This window comes from Oryctolagus cuniculus, chromosome 1 (assembly GCF_051225735.1).
Source record: "Oryctolagus cuniculus isolate XC-2025 breed Fujian yellow rabbit chromosome 1, ASM5122573v1, whole genome shotgun sequence".
NCBI classification, from domain to species: domain Eukaryota; kingdom Metazoa; phylum Chordata; class Mammalia; order Lagomorpha; family Leporidae; genus Oryctolagus; species Oryctolagus cuniculus.
In genome coordinates this window covers 6,708,475-6,721,254 of record NC_142867.1, presented here as the reverse complement: position 1 = coordinate 6,721,254, position 12,780 = coordinate 6,708,475, and the positions used below count along the sequence as shown (strand labels likewise).

Sequence of the window (12,780 nt, the reverse complement as noted above, 5' to 3'; positions counted from 1 at the left end):
CACCGTTGAGGTGGGCAGCGCTGAGGGGTCAGCCGTGACAGGCGGCCTCCGCCCCATGCTGCCTTCCTTGGCCCTCTTTCCCTCCTGCCTTCACTGGCTCCCTGCCCCACCTTGGGCCACCAGCCATCGCTGTGCTGCCTGAGACGCTGGGCAGCCCCTGGCCCTTTCTCCTTCGCCAGCACAGGAGTGGCCGGCTTGGAGGCAGTCTCAGCACCCAGGTCCCACAGGCTCCCGTGCCCTCCTCCCCCGGCGCGGTGACTCTCTGCGCCCCTTGGTGTCAGAGGCCAGGACAAAACCCCTCTGGAAGATCCGGGTCCGTAAGACACTGAAGCATCCAGAAAAGCCTTGGTCTGGGTTCTTTCGCTTTGCCCGGCTCTTGCGCCTTCACTGGGCCTTCCTGGGGTGCCCCAGCTCCTGGCCCTTCTTCCAGCCTGCCCAGATCCCTGGGGCCAGCTCCTCTCTGCTTTGCCATCCTTTTCCGCTCCTCTCCCACCCCTCCAAACCTCACCTCGCTATCCGGGAGGACCATGCCTATCTGTGTGCCTTGGGAAGCAAGCCAGGGCCTCCTGGGAGGCGGAGGGCAAGGAAAGGGGGCAGGAAGGCGCAGAGGGCCAGGCAGCGCCTGGGAGGGTCAGCACAACCACGTCAGGGTGCGGTGGGACTGTGGGGAAGAGAACAGACGTGGGGAGGAGGGTGGGTGGGGTAGAGGGTAGACGAGGGAACCTGTGTTGGGGGAAGAAAGAGGAAGGGGTGAGGGAAGAGTTTGAGGGACTGCTTCTGGGGGACTGGATGGAAAGGAGGTAGAGGCATGGAAAAAAGGAGACACAGAGCGAGGAGGAAAGGGAAGAAGCCCACAAAGGAGCTGGGAGATTGGAGCACGGGGTTGGGAAGCCACGATGACGGAGGCAGAGTGGTGATGGGGAGGCGGGGAGGGGCAGAAACGCAGGTGGAGGGGGCACAGGCAGGAAATGGTGGAGATGTGAGGTGGACGGCGATGGAAGAACAAAAGCAGAGTTTAAAAAAATGGGAGGCAATGGACAGGTAGACACGGAAAGTGCAGGGGTACCGGGCCAAGAAGGGACAGACGGACAGGAATGGGAGGCCACATGGCCACGGCGTGAGACCTGAGGCCAGTGCCGTGGTGACATGGGAGCCTGCGTGCCCCGATGGGAGGGGAGGGGTTCAGAGACACAGAAGGTGAGGGTGCAGGGCCTGGATGTGGTGGGCTGGAGGTGCAGAGATGGGTGCTGATGGAGGCTGGGACGGGGCCAAAGACAAAATGGAGGAGGTGCGGGGCCGGGGGGTGAGGAGGTGCACCCCACAGGAGGCGAGAGGGGCACAGAGGTGGAAGTGATGGGACAGCCTGGGAAAGTCAAGGCGCAGGGCAGGGAGGGTAGGCTAAGTGGGGGGCAGCAGAGTCTCTGGATGGGAGGTGCAGGGACCCTGAGAGGAGAGGTGAGAGGCGCCAGCGTGGAATGCAACACAACGTGAGGCGGGACAGACTAGGGAGGGAAGGGGAGGGCAGGGCAAGGAAGGTGGGGGCCCAGGGCGGGGAGGCAGCGTGCGGAGAGTCTTTGGGGTCTGAGCGATAAAGTAGTGAGGGGACAGAGTGCTGGAGTGAGAAGCGACAGAAGTCAGAAATGGAAGGCCAGGGGTCTGAGGCAGAAGGTTCTGAGGGCCTGGGAACTCACACGGGAAGCCCCGCGGGTACAGCGGTCGGGGTGCAGGTGGCTGAGATGAGCAGGTGTAAGGGGAGAAGTGGGGAGGAGGGGAAAGAGGGCAGGAGAACACGGGACAGGGGTGTGAGCAGACTGCTTGGTGGGGCCAGAGGCCGGGGAGGGAACAAGAGGGGAAGATTTGAGGGCAGGGGGAGACAGACCGCAGGAGGCGAGAGAGGGAGAGAGGGGACTTGTCAGCGGCAGGGATGACAGATGGGACAGCGGTGGGAGGGGCTGCAGGGGGTGACAGACCAGCCGTGGGAAGGTGAGGGTGAGGCAGAGATGGAAGTCAGACAGATGGAGACACACTAAGGGGCAGCGAGGGGCTTGGCCGTGAGGGTCAAAGATGGGAGGAGGGAGGACAGGCAGGCAGGCGGTGGGGCTGCGGGAACCGGAGGCGATTACCCGCACACCGGGGTGGGCGCAAGGTGAGACAGGGAGGCAAAGTGAAGACATGGTGGGGGGAGGGGAAGGTAGAGTTATGGAGGCCAGGGTGGGGCCGAGATGGTGGGAACCCGAGACAGACACGAGGTGAGGGGGCTCCGGCGCGCACAGCCGGGTGCGGCCCGCGGGGGCCTGGGTCCCGCACGTCGGAGGCCGCGGCCCAGCGGCGCGGCGCCACTTACCGTGCCCGCCGCGGGTGAGGAAGGGCATGCGGTTGATGGCGATGGGCACGGTGCCGTGCTTGCTGTGAAAGTGGTGGACGTGGTGGGTTGTGCTGAGGCTGGAGGAGACCCGAGCCCCCTCGGCCGCCCCCAGCAGCAACAGCATCAGCAGTAGCAGCGGCGGCGGCGGCAGCAGAGGAGGCGGCGGCGGCGGCGGCGGCAGGGGCCCGGCCAGGGCGGGGGGGCGGCGCGGGCACCCCCCCGGCCCGCTCCCCCCGGGGGGCATTTCGGCCCGGGGGCGGCCGTCTCACAGCCCCATGGCCGGGGGCGGGGACGCGGGGCCGTGCAGCCCCGCGAAGCCCCCCTCCGGCTCCTAGCTCCGGGAGGGGGGGTAAGGGTGATGAGAAGGAAAAACCAGAGCCCAAGCCTCGGTCCGGAGCCCACGAAATCAACTGGATCCCGCCGGGAAATCCGGGCTCCGCGGAGCGGCAACGCCAAGGTGCAGGACGCCGGGGTCCATCGCGAAGAGCTAGGGGTCTCCCCGCATCCCGGCGGGGTCGGAGCGGCGCACAGGGCCGTCAGAAACCCGGGGGAGCGCCCGGGGGAGGGGGCATGGTGCCGGGTGGAGAGGGAGGGGGCAGCGGGGGAATCCTGCGGAAAAACGGAGCCGGGCGGGGAGGGGGTGCGGGCTGGAGGAGGGGAGAGGGACCGAGCCCGGCTCCCCGGAGAGCGGGAGACCGACGGAGACTAGGGCCGGCCGCGCTGCCGCTGCCGCCTGTCCGTCCGAGGCCCGGGGAAAGGAGGGAGCGGCCGGGGGAGGGGGCGGGAGAAGGGGGAAGGGTAGCAAATCCGGGTGAGGGGGGACGAAGGGAGAGGAGGGGAGAGGAGAGGAGGGGAGTGGGGATGAGCCGAGGGAAGGCGCGAGCCTGCGAGATTCCGGCGGAGAGATGGAGGCAGCGGAGTGTTGCTGCAGAGGCTGGGAGGGCTGGAAGGGAGAGGGAGGGAGGCAGAGAGCCCGGGAGGGAGGGAAGGAGGGGAGAGGAGAGGCGAGGGAGGGGGAACGCGGGAGGAGGAGGGGGCAGGGCGGAGGGACCCGAGCGGCTCCCGAGCTGCGGGCGGCGCTGGGCAGCTCCGCCGCGCGGCACCTGGCCGGCCCGCTCAGCGCTTGCCTCGCCTCTGCGCGCGCCCGCCCCTCCCCCGCGCTCGGGCGCGCGCTCTCCTCCAGCTCGCCCCCCCCCCCCCCCCGCCAAGGGGCCCTGCTGAATAATTGAACAGGACTGAGGCTAGCAAGGGAGGCCGCTCTCTTCCTCCTCTTCCCCTCCCCCTCTCCCACATAGACGAACCCCAATACTGCTCGCCGGTCCTGCGTGCAGAGATGTGGCCACCGCCAGCTCGGCACGCACCCCTCGGAACGCACGTGCGCGCTGGGATGTGGCCGAGACAGTGTAGGGAGACGCCCATGTGCTACACGGCACCACTGTGGGAGGCACACAGCTCAAACACATATGTGCACACATGTGCTCAGACATTGGCACACCAAATCACATGTTCGCAGAGGCACACGTGTGGGTGCACACAAACATGCTTGATCACAGGTGATGAATGGCCAAGGCCAACACACACGTAGACATCCCTATCTCCCCAAGTTCACCCTCAAAACAGGGTCACCCACAAACAATGCACCCAGAGCCCCAGAGACACTCCACACACACACGCACGCACACACACACATGCACGCATGCACACACGCATACACACACATGCACATGCACACACGCACGCACACACATGCACACGCACACACATGCACACGCGCGCGCGCACACAGTCTCCACTTTATCGGTGCTCCCTACCCTCTGCACAAGGCCCTCCTGCCCCCACCCAGTCTTTCCTCTCCACTCTCACTGCCCCACCCCCCCATGTCTCCCTCCACAGGGTTCTCCACAACCCCTGTCCACTGAGTGTCCCATTTAGGACAAAACCCTTCCTGGGCCACTTATGCGCGGCTGAGGACACCATGTCTCCTTCAAGTTGCCCCCCACCTGGGACATGCCCCCCAAACTTTTGGGGGGCCTCTAGGAAGCACTTGTCATGGCCCCCAAAGCAAGCGCAAGGGGCCTCCCTTCCCCCTTCCCCAGTCAACCTCCTCAGGGGAGGTGTGGCAGGGAGGGAGCTCCAAGATGGTGTAGCAGGGTGAGGAGAGGTGGGTAGGGTGGGAAGCAGGTGAGGAAGGGGGTGGGAGGGGCAGGGGGAGGAGCCCCGAGCTGTCCCAGACAAATGCGGTCAGGACCTGGGACAGCTCCCTCCACCGCTGCTGCCACCCCTCGTGCTGGACGCCAGGGCCAGATGCCCCAGCCCTTCAAACGTGAAGCAAGGGGGTCCTAGGTGACCCCCAAAGGAGGCCTGGGGCCTCGTGAAGGAGAGACGCGAGGCTGGGGCTCCCCGAGGCTGTGTCCCCCCGCCCGCTCCCTCCCGTTCCTGCACCCCGGGCTCTGGCATATAGACTGGCGGAGCTCTGAGCAGGCAGAAAATGTATGGTCCCAGAGGGAGAGGGGGAGGAGCTGCCAGCGAGAGGAGAGGAAGGGAAGCCGCCTGGAGGCCAATCAATAGCAGTGAGTGGGGACTGGGTCGAGGCGGGGTGGGGGGAGATGCTGGGGGGGGGCTAGAGGGAAAGGAAGGGAGAGACAGAGGTGTGGAGAGATCAATAGAGGCTGCCGAGATGGAGACGGGCCGCGATGGTGCGGAGCTGACCGCCCGGACAGGCAGCAGGCAGTCTCTGGAAGGCAGGGCGGCGGCAGGAAGTGCCCGTCCTGGGGCCCCACCCCTTCCCCCATCACTCCACAGCCTCCACTGTCCTCCACGGCAGAGACACCCCCGCCCCAGGCTTAGAGGAACACGGAGGTCAGCGATGGAGACACGGAGACCCTACGCCAGGAAAGGCCACTGCGAGGCCCAGGTGACCGCCCTCAGAGAGAACCCCGAACACCCAGACAAGCCAGGCAGGGGCGCAGCCCCGGGAGAGGAGCGGGAGCAGCTCACCAGTCCCGCGGGGCTCCCAGCTTGCACCTACCTTGTCTTTAGCTCCACAGCTTGGCTCAGGCTGTGCCTGAGGACCAGCGCTTGGGGATGGTGACACTTCGCAAGGCCAGCCCTGCTCCCCCACCCCCACTCTCCCTGCCTCCCGCAGCCTGGAACCCAGAGAGGTTGCTTCAGCCCTGCTGAAGTGACGCAACTCCCCAGACCCCCCCTCCCCACCTCCTGGGCCCCTTCCCCGAAGGCCCCAGCATGTGGCAGGTGAGTAGTGTTGAGGGGCGGCTGATTCCCTCCATGGTGGCCACCACCTCCACCCCAGAACTCAGTGAGGAGCAGGGAGTAACAGGGTCCTTCTAGCCGCACCCTCTAGGGCTCGGAGCAAGTCCCGTCTCTTCCTGGGGCCAGTTCCCTCATCGTCCGCACGCCACTGTCTTCTCCAGCATCAAGGCTTTGTAAAGGGTCAGCGGCCAAGGTTTGCCATTTAGTGTCCTCACCGGATGTGTATGTAGCTGAGTGGCCCGGAAGGGAGTGGTCCACTGCCCCAGCTGCCATGGGAGGCTCGGAAGGCACACTGGGCAGCAGACCCCACAAGGAAAACCGGGGGTCAGGGCGGTGGTGCCCAACAGCCGGCCGTGCCTGCAAATAGCAAGGAAGTGCTGAGGGGCACGGGCTGGACGTGTTCTCAAAGGGAACCAGCACCCACCGAGCGCTCCGGTTCCCGGAACCAGGAGCTTCTGCAGGGTGCCTGACTGCCACCCGGCGGACACACGGCCAGCGAGGTGGGAAGGAGACAAGAGCCTGGCCCAGGCTCTGATCCCAGCTCTGCCAGGAGCTACCTCCAGAAGTCCACGGCCTTTCCCAGGCCTCGTGTCCACGGCTGTAGAGGGTGTGTGTGTGTGTGTGTGTGTGTGTGCGTGTGCGTGCGTCTTTCCCGGGCAGCTGACTTCTCTGCTCAGCGCGGTTATCCCCGGGAAATGCCAAGGCCCATCCTCCCGGCAAGCAGAAGGCCGCCTCTCCCCGCGCCTGCCCCAGCTGCCTGCCCTGAGCCAGGCTCTGCCCAGCTGCTGGCCCCCAACCACCAGGGAGCAGAACTGCTGCAGAAGCTGCCCTCTCTGGGGAGGGCCTCCAACAAGACGCAAGCCAGCAGGCGGACGCCCCGACAGGGAGGGCAGACCAAGCGAGGACGCCCGGGAGTGTCCTTGCGGCTCAAGGGGACGACCTGCAGCTGGGACTCTTCAGGGAGAAACGGGGAACAGCAGGCCCACATCCAGAGAACCCAGGTGATGGCAGCCTGGCCCCCTGGGGATCCCGGAGCCTGTCTCTGCCATGTGGGCCTGCTGTGGCTCCCACCGCAGGCTTCTCTGGGCACCAGAGCGAGGGGGGTGCAGGTGAATAAGAGCCCCCTCCATGTGCAAGAGTACATGCTGGGGCCGGCGCTGGGGCGTAGCGGGTAAAGCCGTCGCCTGCAGTGCCGGCATCCCATATGGGCACCGGTTCAAGTCCCGGCTGCTCCACTTCCGATCCAGCTCTCTGCTATGGCCTGGGAAAGCAGGAGAAGATGGCCCAAGTCCTTGGGACCCTGCACCCACATGGAAGACCCGGAAGAAATTCGTGGCTCCCAGCTTCAGATTGGCACAGCTCTGACCACTGCGGCCAATAGGGGAGTGAACCAGCAAATAGAAGACTCTCTCTCTCTCTCTCTCTCTCTCTCTCTCTCTCTCTCTCTGCCTCTCCTTCTCTCTGTGTATAATTCTGACTTTCAAATAAACAAATCTTTAAAAAAAAGAGTGCATGCATGACGCGTGGGCCACTGCCAAGATCACACAGGACAGCAGCAAGTTCACTGCCCCGAGGCTGGCACTGCTGGCCGTGGGTGAAGGGAGCCGGGTCCCACCTGCTCAGAACGCGGAGAGGCCATCGGCGGACTCTGAGAGGGGGTGGCAGCCAGCCGCACCCCTGGGGGCTCTCGTGGCAAGGGAGGGGAAGGAAGTGACAAGCACAGCTCTTGGGCCCTCGGAGACACCCCCCAACTCCAGTCCTATGGCTGGGAGTGGGCCTGGACCCCCGCCCCTCCCCGGCCGCCCAGCCCCCGCCCAGCACTCACGGTCGTTGCAGACGGGGCCTCCGTAGGAGGTCATGGTGCAGTCACAGGTGAAGCCGTCCCACTGCTGCAGGCAGACGCCCTGGTTGGCACAGGAGTCTTCGGTGCAGGTGGTGCTGGGGCCTGGGAGGAGCAGGAGGAAGAAACACCCCGGGCTCAGCCAAGCCCTCTCCCTCCCCGGGAGGTGCGGCAGCTCCGGGCGGGCAGAGAGGTCTTGCTCTCAGCAGCAGCAGCAGACAGGGCCAAGCGCTGGGGGGGGGGGGGGGGGGGTGTTCCAGCAGGCGTGGAGGGCACAAGCCAGGGCAGGAAGCGGCCGAGAGGCGAGTGACGCTTCACCTGCCCTGCTGCAGGGTCGTGGGGACGGGTTCCCCCGAGGCCTGGGAAGGAGAGCCTCTGCCCACCCAGCTCTTCCACCCCCACTCACCATCACAGCCCCTCTCCACCTGCCCGATGCGGTGCAGGGCGTCGGCGATGAGGTCTGGGAGGCGCCCGTTGAGGTCCACCGAGGCCAGGCAGCCCTGAAAGCCGTCCCGGGAGGCCACCAGCTTGGGCAGGTTGCTAAACATGTTCTTGCTCAGACCGCCAATGTACAACTCCCCTGCGAAGGGTGTGGGGTCAGCGCCCAGGCATTGCCATCCCCGTTCCCCCCCCCCCACCCCCGGACACAGGCACAGGCCCGCAGGCCCTCCCACCCAGCCCGCTCTGACCTGAGGTGTCCCCACCCCCACCTCTGCCTGCTTTCCTCTCCACTTCGCCATCTGTCTACGCCCCTCCCAGAGCAGCCCAGATGCCTGGGGGGTGGGGGTGGGGGCAGCTGCAGGAGCCTGCCCGCCCCCACGCGCTTTGATTCCAGTTCCGGCCGTAATCAGGGCCTTTCAGAGCCGCCCCGCCCCCTCCACCCCCGCTCCTTCCCTCCTCGAGTCTCCCATTCTCAGAACTTCCCAGGCCTCTCCCAACTCCGGTTCTCTCCTAGGACCCTCTAAGCCTGGCTCTCTAGAACTTAGCCTAGGGGGCTCTGGGAAGAAATTCACTTCGGGGGCCCCCTGATCCCCCACATGGAATCCAGCACCCTGGAAGCCTGGGCCGGTGCGTAGCACAGCTTCAGCCAAGACACCAATCTGCTGCCTTGACCACCCGCTCAAGCCCGGCAGCGCCAGAGCAGCCAAGGTAACCCCGGGCTTGCTGTCCATTCCGATTCACTGTGACACGTCGCCCCCTCCTGGGAGCAAAGAGGATGTGCAGCGCCGTGCCCAGAGCTTCCCATCGACCCTGTGAAGTCAGTGGTCTCCCAGAACTGTTCCCGCGCTCTGAACGTCCCAGTCCCACTGACACCAGGGGGCGCTATGGAGCTGGGAGGCGGTGTGGCAGGTCCGAGGAGGTGGCTCCCAGGGAGGCCTTGGCTGGCTCTGAGGACGCTTGGCCGCCCTCTCTAATCACCAAGCCCCCGAGCTCAGCCTGCTGCTCCCGCTGCTCGGCCACCCCTCTGGGCACAAGCCACGAGTGCTTTGATGGTTACTGAAGATGCCAGGGGAACGCGGGGCCCTGAGCACACCAGGGAAGCCTGGGTCCCACGAGAGTCCAGCTACAGGACACTGGGGGCCCAGCTCCGGCCACCGCTCACCCTCATCACCTTCCCCACCCAGGGCTGTGTCAGCGCCCTGTTCTCTCTCCAGTCCTCGACCAACGCAGGCTTCTCAGCCGTGGAGCCCCGAGAGGCCCCTGGGAAGCCCGGACCACCTCTTCCTGGCTCTAGAACAATGCCACTGAGCACCCCAGGAGGCACATCCTGTGACCAACGTCCTGGGTTAGGAGGCGGACACACGGGAGGGCCCACAGGAACACTGACAGAAAACTGTCGAGCCGACACGGTGGAGAGAGGGAAAGAGGGCCGGGGACTAGGGGCGGGGCGTGCGGGCCAGGGCCAGGCCTCCTGAGAGGCCCCCGCCCACCTTTGAGATCGAGGTTTCGGGCGCCGTTGGAGTGCTGTGTGACAGTGCGGGAGTCGATCTTGAGTGTGTGCACGTTGCCCGGGTCCCTGGACACCACCACGTTGTGCCACTGGTTGTCATTGACTGGTTTGTCTGAGTTCCCCTTCATCAAGGACGGGCCATTCCCCAGGTCAAACACGTAGTGGATGTACCTGCCCCACGGTAGGGAGGAGACACGGGGTCAGGGAGGGGCGGCGTGGGGGAGGGGTCCTGGGGGAAGAAGGGACTGAGAGGGAGAGCCCAGAGGAAGGGGACACCCCCCCCCCCCAGCCAACAGCAAGAGGGCTGTGGCGTGAGGGCCTGTCTCAGGGGGGAGGGGCAGAGGGCAACCTGGCTGTGACACAGGCTCGGGGGGGGGGGGGGCAGCAGGGGTCCCTGGAGGCATGGACTGAGTTGTTCTGGGGTAGGACTCAGGGAGAGCCAGAGGTTGGCTACAGCTGGGGAGTGCGCAGCCAGCGGTGTGGCGGTGTGACTGATGGAGGAACAGCCTCCAGGTGGGCGGTTGGGAACCTGGAGCTTGACCTGTGGCCTGCGGCCTGGGGGACCCCGTGGCCAGGGAGCTGCCTCGGGGTCAGCAGGGGAGGGGTCATCTCCCACCAGCCGCGCGGTGTGCCCTGCCCCTCACCCCTTGACCAGCTCGATGACAATGAAGTCATTGCCGTTGCCTGAGTTGAACAGCAAGAGCCCGTCGGGGGCCGTGGTCTTGAACTGGAAGAAGAGGTGCATGGAGGCATAGGCCTGGAGCGTGGCGAGCGCCAAGTAGCTGCTGCGGCTCTTGAAGGTCACGGGGTCGGCCACGATGGCGCGCAGCCCGAAGCGAGCGTTGAGCTCACAGTAGGTGATGTCGCCGTCCTTGCACTGGTCCATGTAGGGCTGGCCGTTGAACACCAGCCCACTCAGGTGCCCAATGAAGTTGGAGGGCACCACGGAGATGAACCGCCGCTCCGTCATGATGCCCGTCTCTATGTTGTGGAACTCCAGCCGCGTGTGGGCTCCCGCCATCTGCCCTGCTCGGGACGGGAGACCCAGTGAGAGGGCTGCGCCTCAGCTTCCCGGCAGCCTCCCCCCACACCACGGCCACGTGGGGGCGACACCAGAGATGACCTCAGCTGGTCCGGCAGCAAACACAGCGCCGGGGGGAGCTGCACCTAAGGGCTGTGAGGCCCAGGAAAACGCTGCCCGTGGCGGGAGAGAGACGGTCCCACTGTCCAGACCCCAAAACATACCACCCGGGGGGCGGGGGAGAAATGACAGAAGCAGCTCCCAGCATGCCGCCCTACGCGGGAGCCCCAGCAGTGGTCACCCTGTGGCCCAGACCACCTACCCTCCACGGTCACGTTGTCCACAGACAGCTGCAGGCTCTTGCCACGCCGTACCACCCTCACCGTGTGCCACTCATTGTCATTGAGCTTGTGCCCCGCAAACAGCGTCTCGGGGCCTTTCCCTGCAGCACCAAGGGGGGAGTGAGCATGGCGCCTGTGCACCTGCACAGCCCGTGGCGGCTTCCAGCCGTGCCACACGCCCGTGTGCACACACTCAAGGCCTCACCTCACACCTGGAATGCACGCATACCCAGAGCTTTTGACACGCACACCCCCGCCCCAGCCACAAGCCCAGACACACTCAGTGCCATGACTTTGCACGACTTCAGAGGGAACCTTGTGCAAAGCAGATGAAGTGAACGGTGCCCCTGGAGCGGTGCCCTGAGGCCCTGTACACACTCACGCCTACAACCCAGACTGTCCCACTCCCCCAACCTCTGGGGGCCTCTCACGACCTGCTCCATGTGTCACCAGCCACTAAATTCCCAGCGTCTCAGCACGGACCTAAAGCTCTCAAAATCTCACAGTCTGACCACGTACCCAAGTGGAGCTGTGTGCCCGTAGCTTCCTCCCCAACCTGGACAGCCCAGCTCTCCCACTGCACCCGCCTGGGTTACCGCACACATGGGCAGGCAGCCACACGCACACAGCCAGAGAGGGCAGTGTTCTGTTTCTTAGGAATGATGGCCAGGATCATCAGGTGTCCAGGACTAGGGCCAACTCTGCTCCTCTTCCAGGCAGCACTGGCCCTTGCACACTTCCAGGTCATCCCCAAGCCCCTGGCGGCCACTTCAGCCAGGGCCGGGGGTGCTGGCCTTCAAGGACACCCACCATGCCTCACGTGTAAGGCAAGAGACTGGGCAAATGCAGGGTCTCTGCCTGTGCCCGCGCTCAGACACACCATGTGGACACGCTGAGACCAGCACTGAGCCCACAGCACCGGGATGCCTCGACTACTCCATCTGCTCTCCATCTGACTCCTGCTGAGAGCCTGCACGGTCAGCTAGGGAGGACTCCCCAGCCCACAAGGAGCAGAGGGGCTAAACTCAGGCCCTTCCGCCCCTCACTGTCTTTCCCGCGTGCCTTGCTTGCCCCCTGGTGGCCACATCTAGAGACGCAGCGGCAAATCCCCACGCCGGTCTCAGGCTTAGGCTGCAAGGTGGCTAAGAGAGTGGGATGGCCCGGGAAGCTGCCATCCAGCCCCAATCTCGTCTTCTCCACACCGTCCTGCTGACTTGGGCCACAAGGTGTCCTGGTCGTCCCTCTCCCAGAACCCAGGGAGCAGCCTGACCACGGACCCTCCTCCTGCTCTCCCCGTTCTGCCTCATTCCACCCATTCTGCCCTCCACAGCCCCCACCCCCACCGCATCCTCCCCCCGCAGCCCAACCCCACACAAACCAGTGATGAAGGCTTCTCCTCCCACCCTTCCCTAAATCCCAGTAGCCAGCATCCCAGTCCCTGGGACTCTGCAGAAGAAGAGGCAAGCCACTTACTGGGTGCGCAGCCGACGCGCAGGCAGTCTGGGGGGGCCATGGGGCGGGCAGAGGGGGAGGGGAGACAAAAAGGTAAAACAAGTTTTTTTTTTTTACATCCTTCACAGGGAGGGGTGTCTGCAGGCGGGGATTCCCCCCGGGACCACTTTCTGGGGACCACGCGTGTCCAGGTGCCTTCTCCCATTCCTCAGGCAGACCCCAGTCCCTCCTGCCCCCAAGAGGGCTCCAAGCCTCCCGAGAGCCAGCAGGCAGGGCAACCCGGTGACAGGAGGACTTGCAACCCCCTTTTTGGAAGGGCCCAGGCCTCTGGTGTCTGGGGGAGACGGGCACCTTGGGAGTCCCAGCCGCACAGGGGATCCCTGGGGGCTGAGGGCTTGGCCAACCCCCCATCTCCCCAGTCTCAGGAAAGAGATGAGTGAGGAGGGCCAGGGTCCCTGCATCCCCTGCTCTGGGACGACTCCCGCTCAGAGCCCAGGTGGGACATGTCACTCCCGTGCCCCTCTGCGCTCCGAGCTAAAT

General features: G+C 65.3%; 1 protein-coding gene and 1 long non-coding RNA gene across 28 annotated transcripts in view; one reads left to right on the top strand and one right to left on the bottom strand.

The window, feature by feature from the left end:
- Positions 1 to 12,780, bottom strand: part of NRXN2 (neurexin 2) — a 109,597-nt gene that overhangs the window by 30,672 nt on the left and 66,145 nt on the right. For 11 of the 27 annotated variants that reach the window (XM_070068859.2, XM_070068909.2, XM_070068894.2 and 8 more), the window contains 6 exons: positions 12,262 to 12,288; positions 10,770 to 10,898; positions 10,071 to 10,452; positions 9,407 to 9,597; positions 7,882 to 8,055; positions 7,461 to 7,580 (listed from right to left, as the gene is read on the bottom strand). In XM_070068859.2, coding sequence (XP_069924960.1) covers positions 7,461 to 7,580; positions 7,882 to 8,055; positions 9,407 to 9,597; positions 10,071 to 10,452; positions 10,770 to 10,898; positions 12,262 to 12,288 — 1,023 coding nt within the window. Of the gene's footprint in view, positions 1 to 2,344; positions 3,403 to 7,460; positions 7,581 to 7,881; positions 8,056 to 9,406; positions 9,598 to 10,070; positions 10,453 to 10,769; positions 10,899 to 12,261; positions 12,289 to 12,780 lie in introns of those variants that run through there. The other 16 variants (XM_070068867.2, XM_070068913.2, XM_070068941.2 and 13 more) reach the window with 6 other exon arrangements.
- LOC149128264 (uncharacterized) lies at positions 2,009 to 7,107 on the top strand. The gene is made up of 3 exons (XR_016216343.1): positions 2,009 to 2,146; positions 5,168 to 5,279; positions 6,883 to 7,107. It is a non-coding gene; the product is annotated as an uncharacterized LOC149128264 (long non-coding RNA).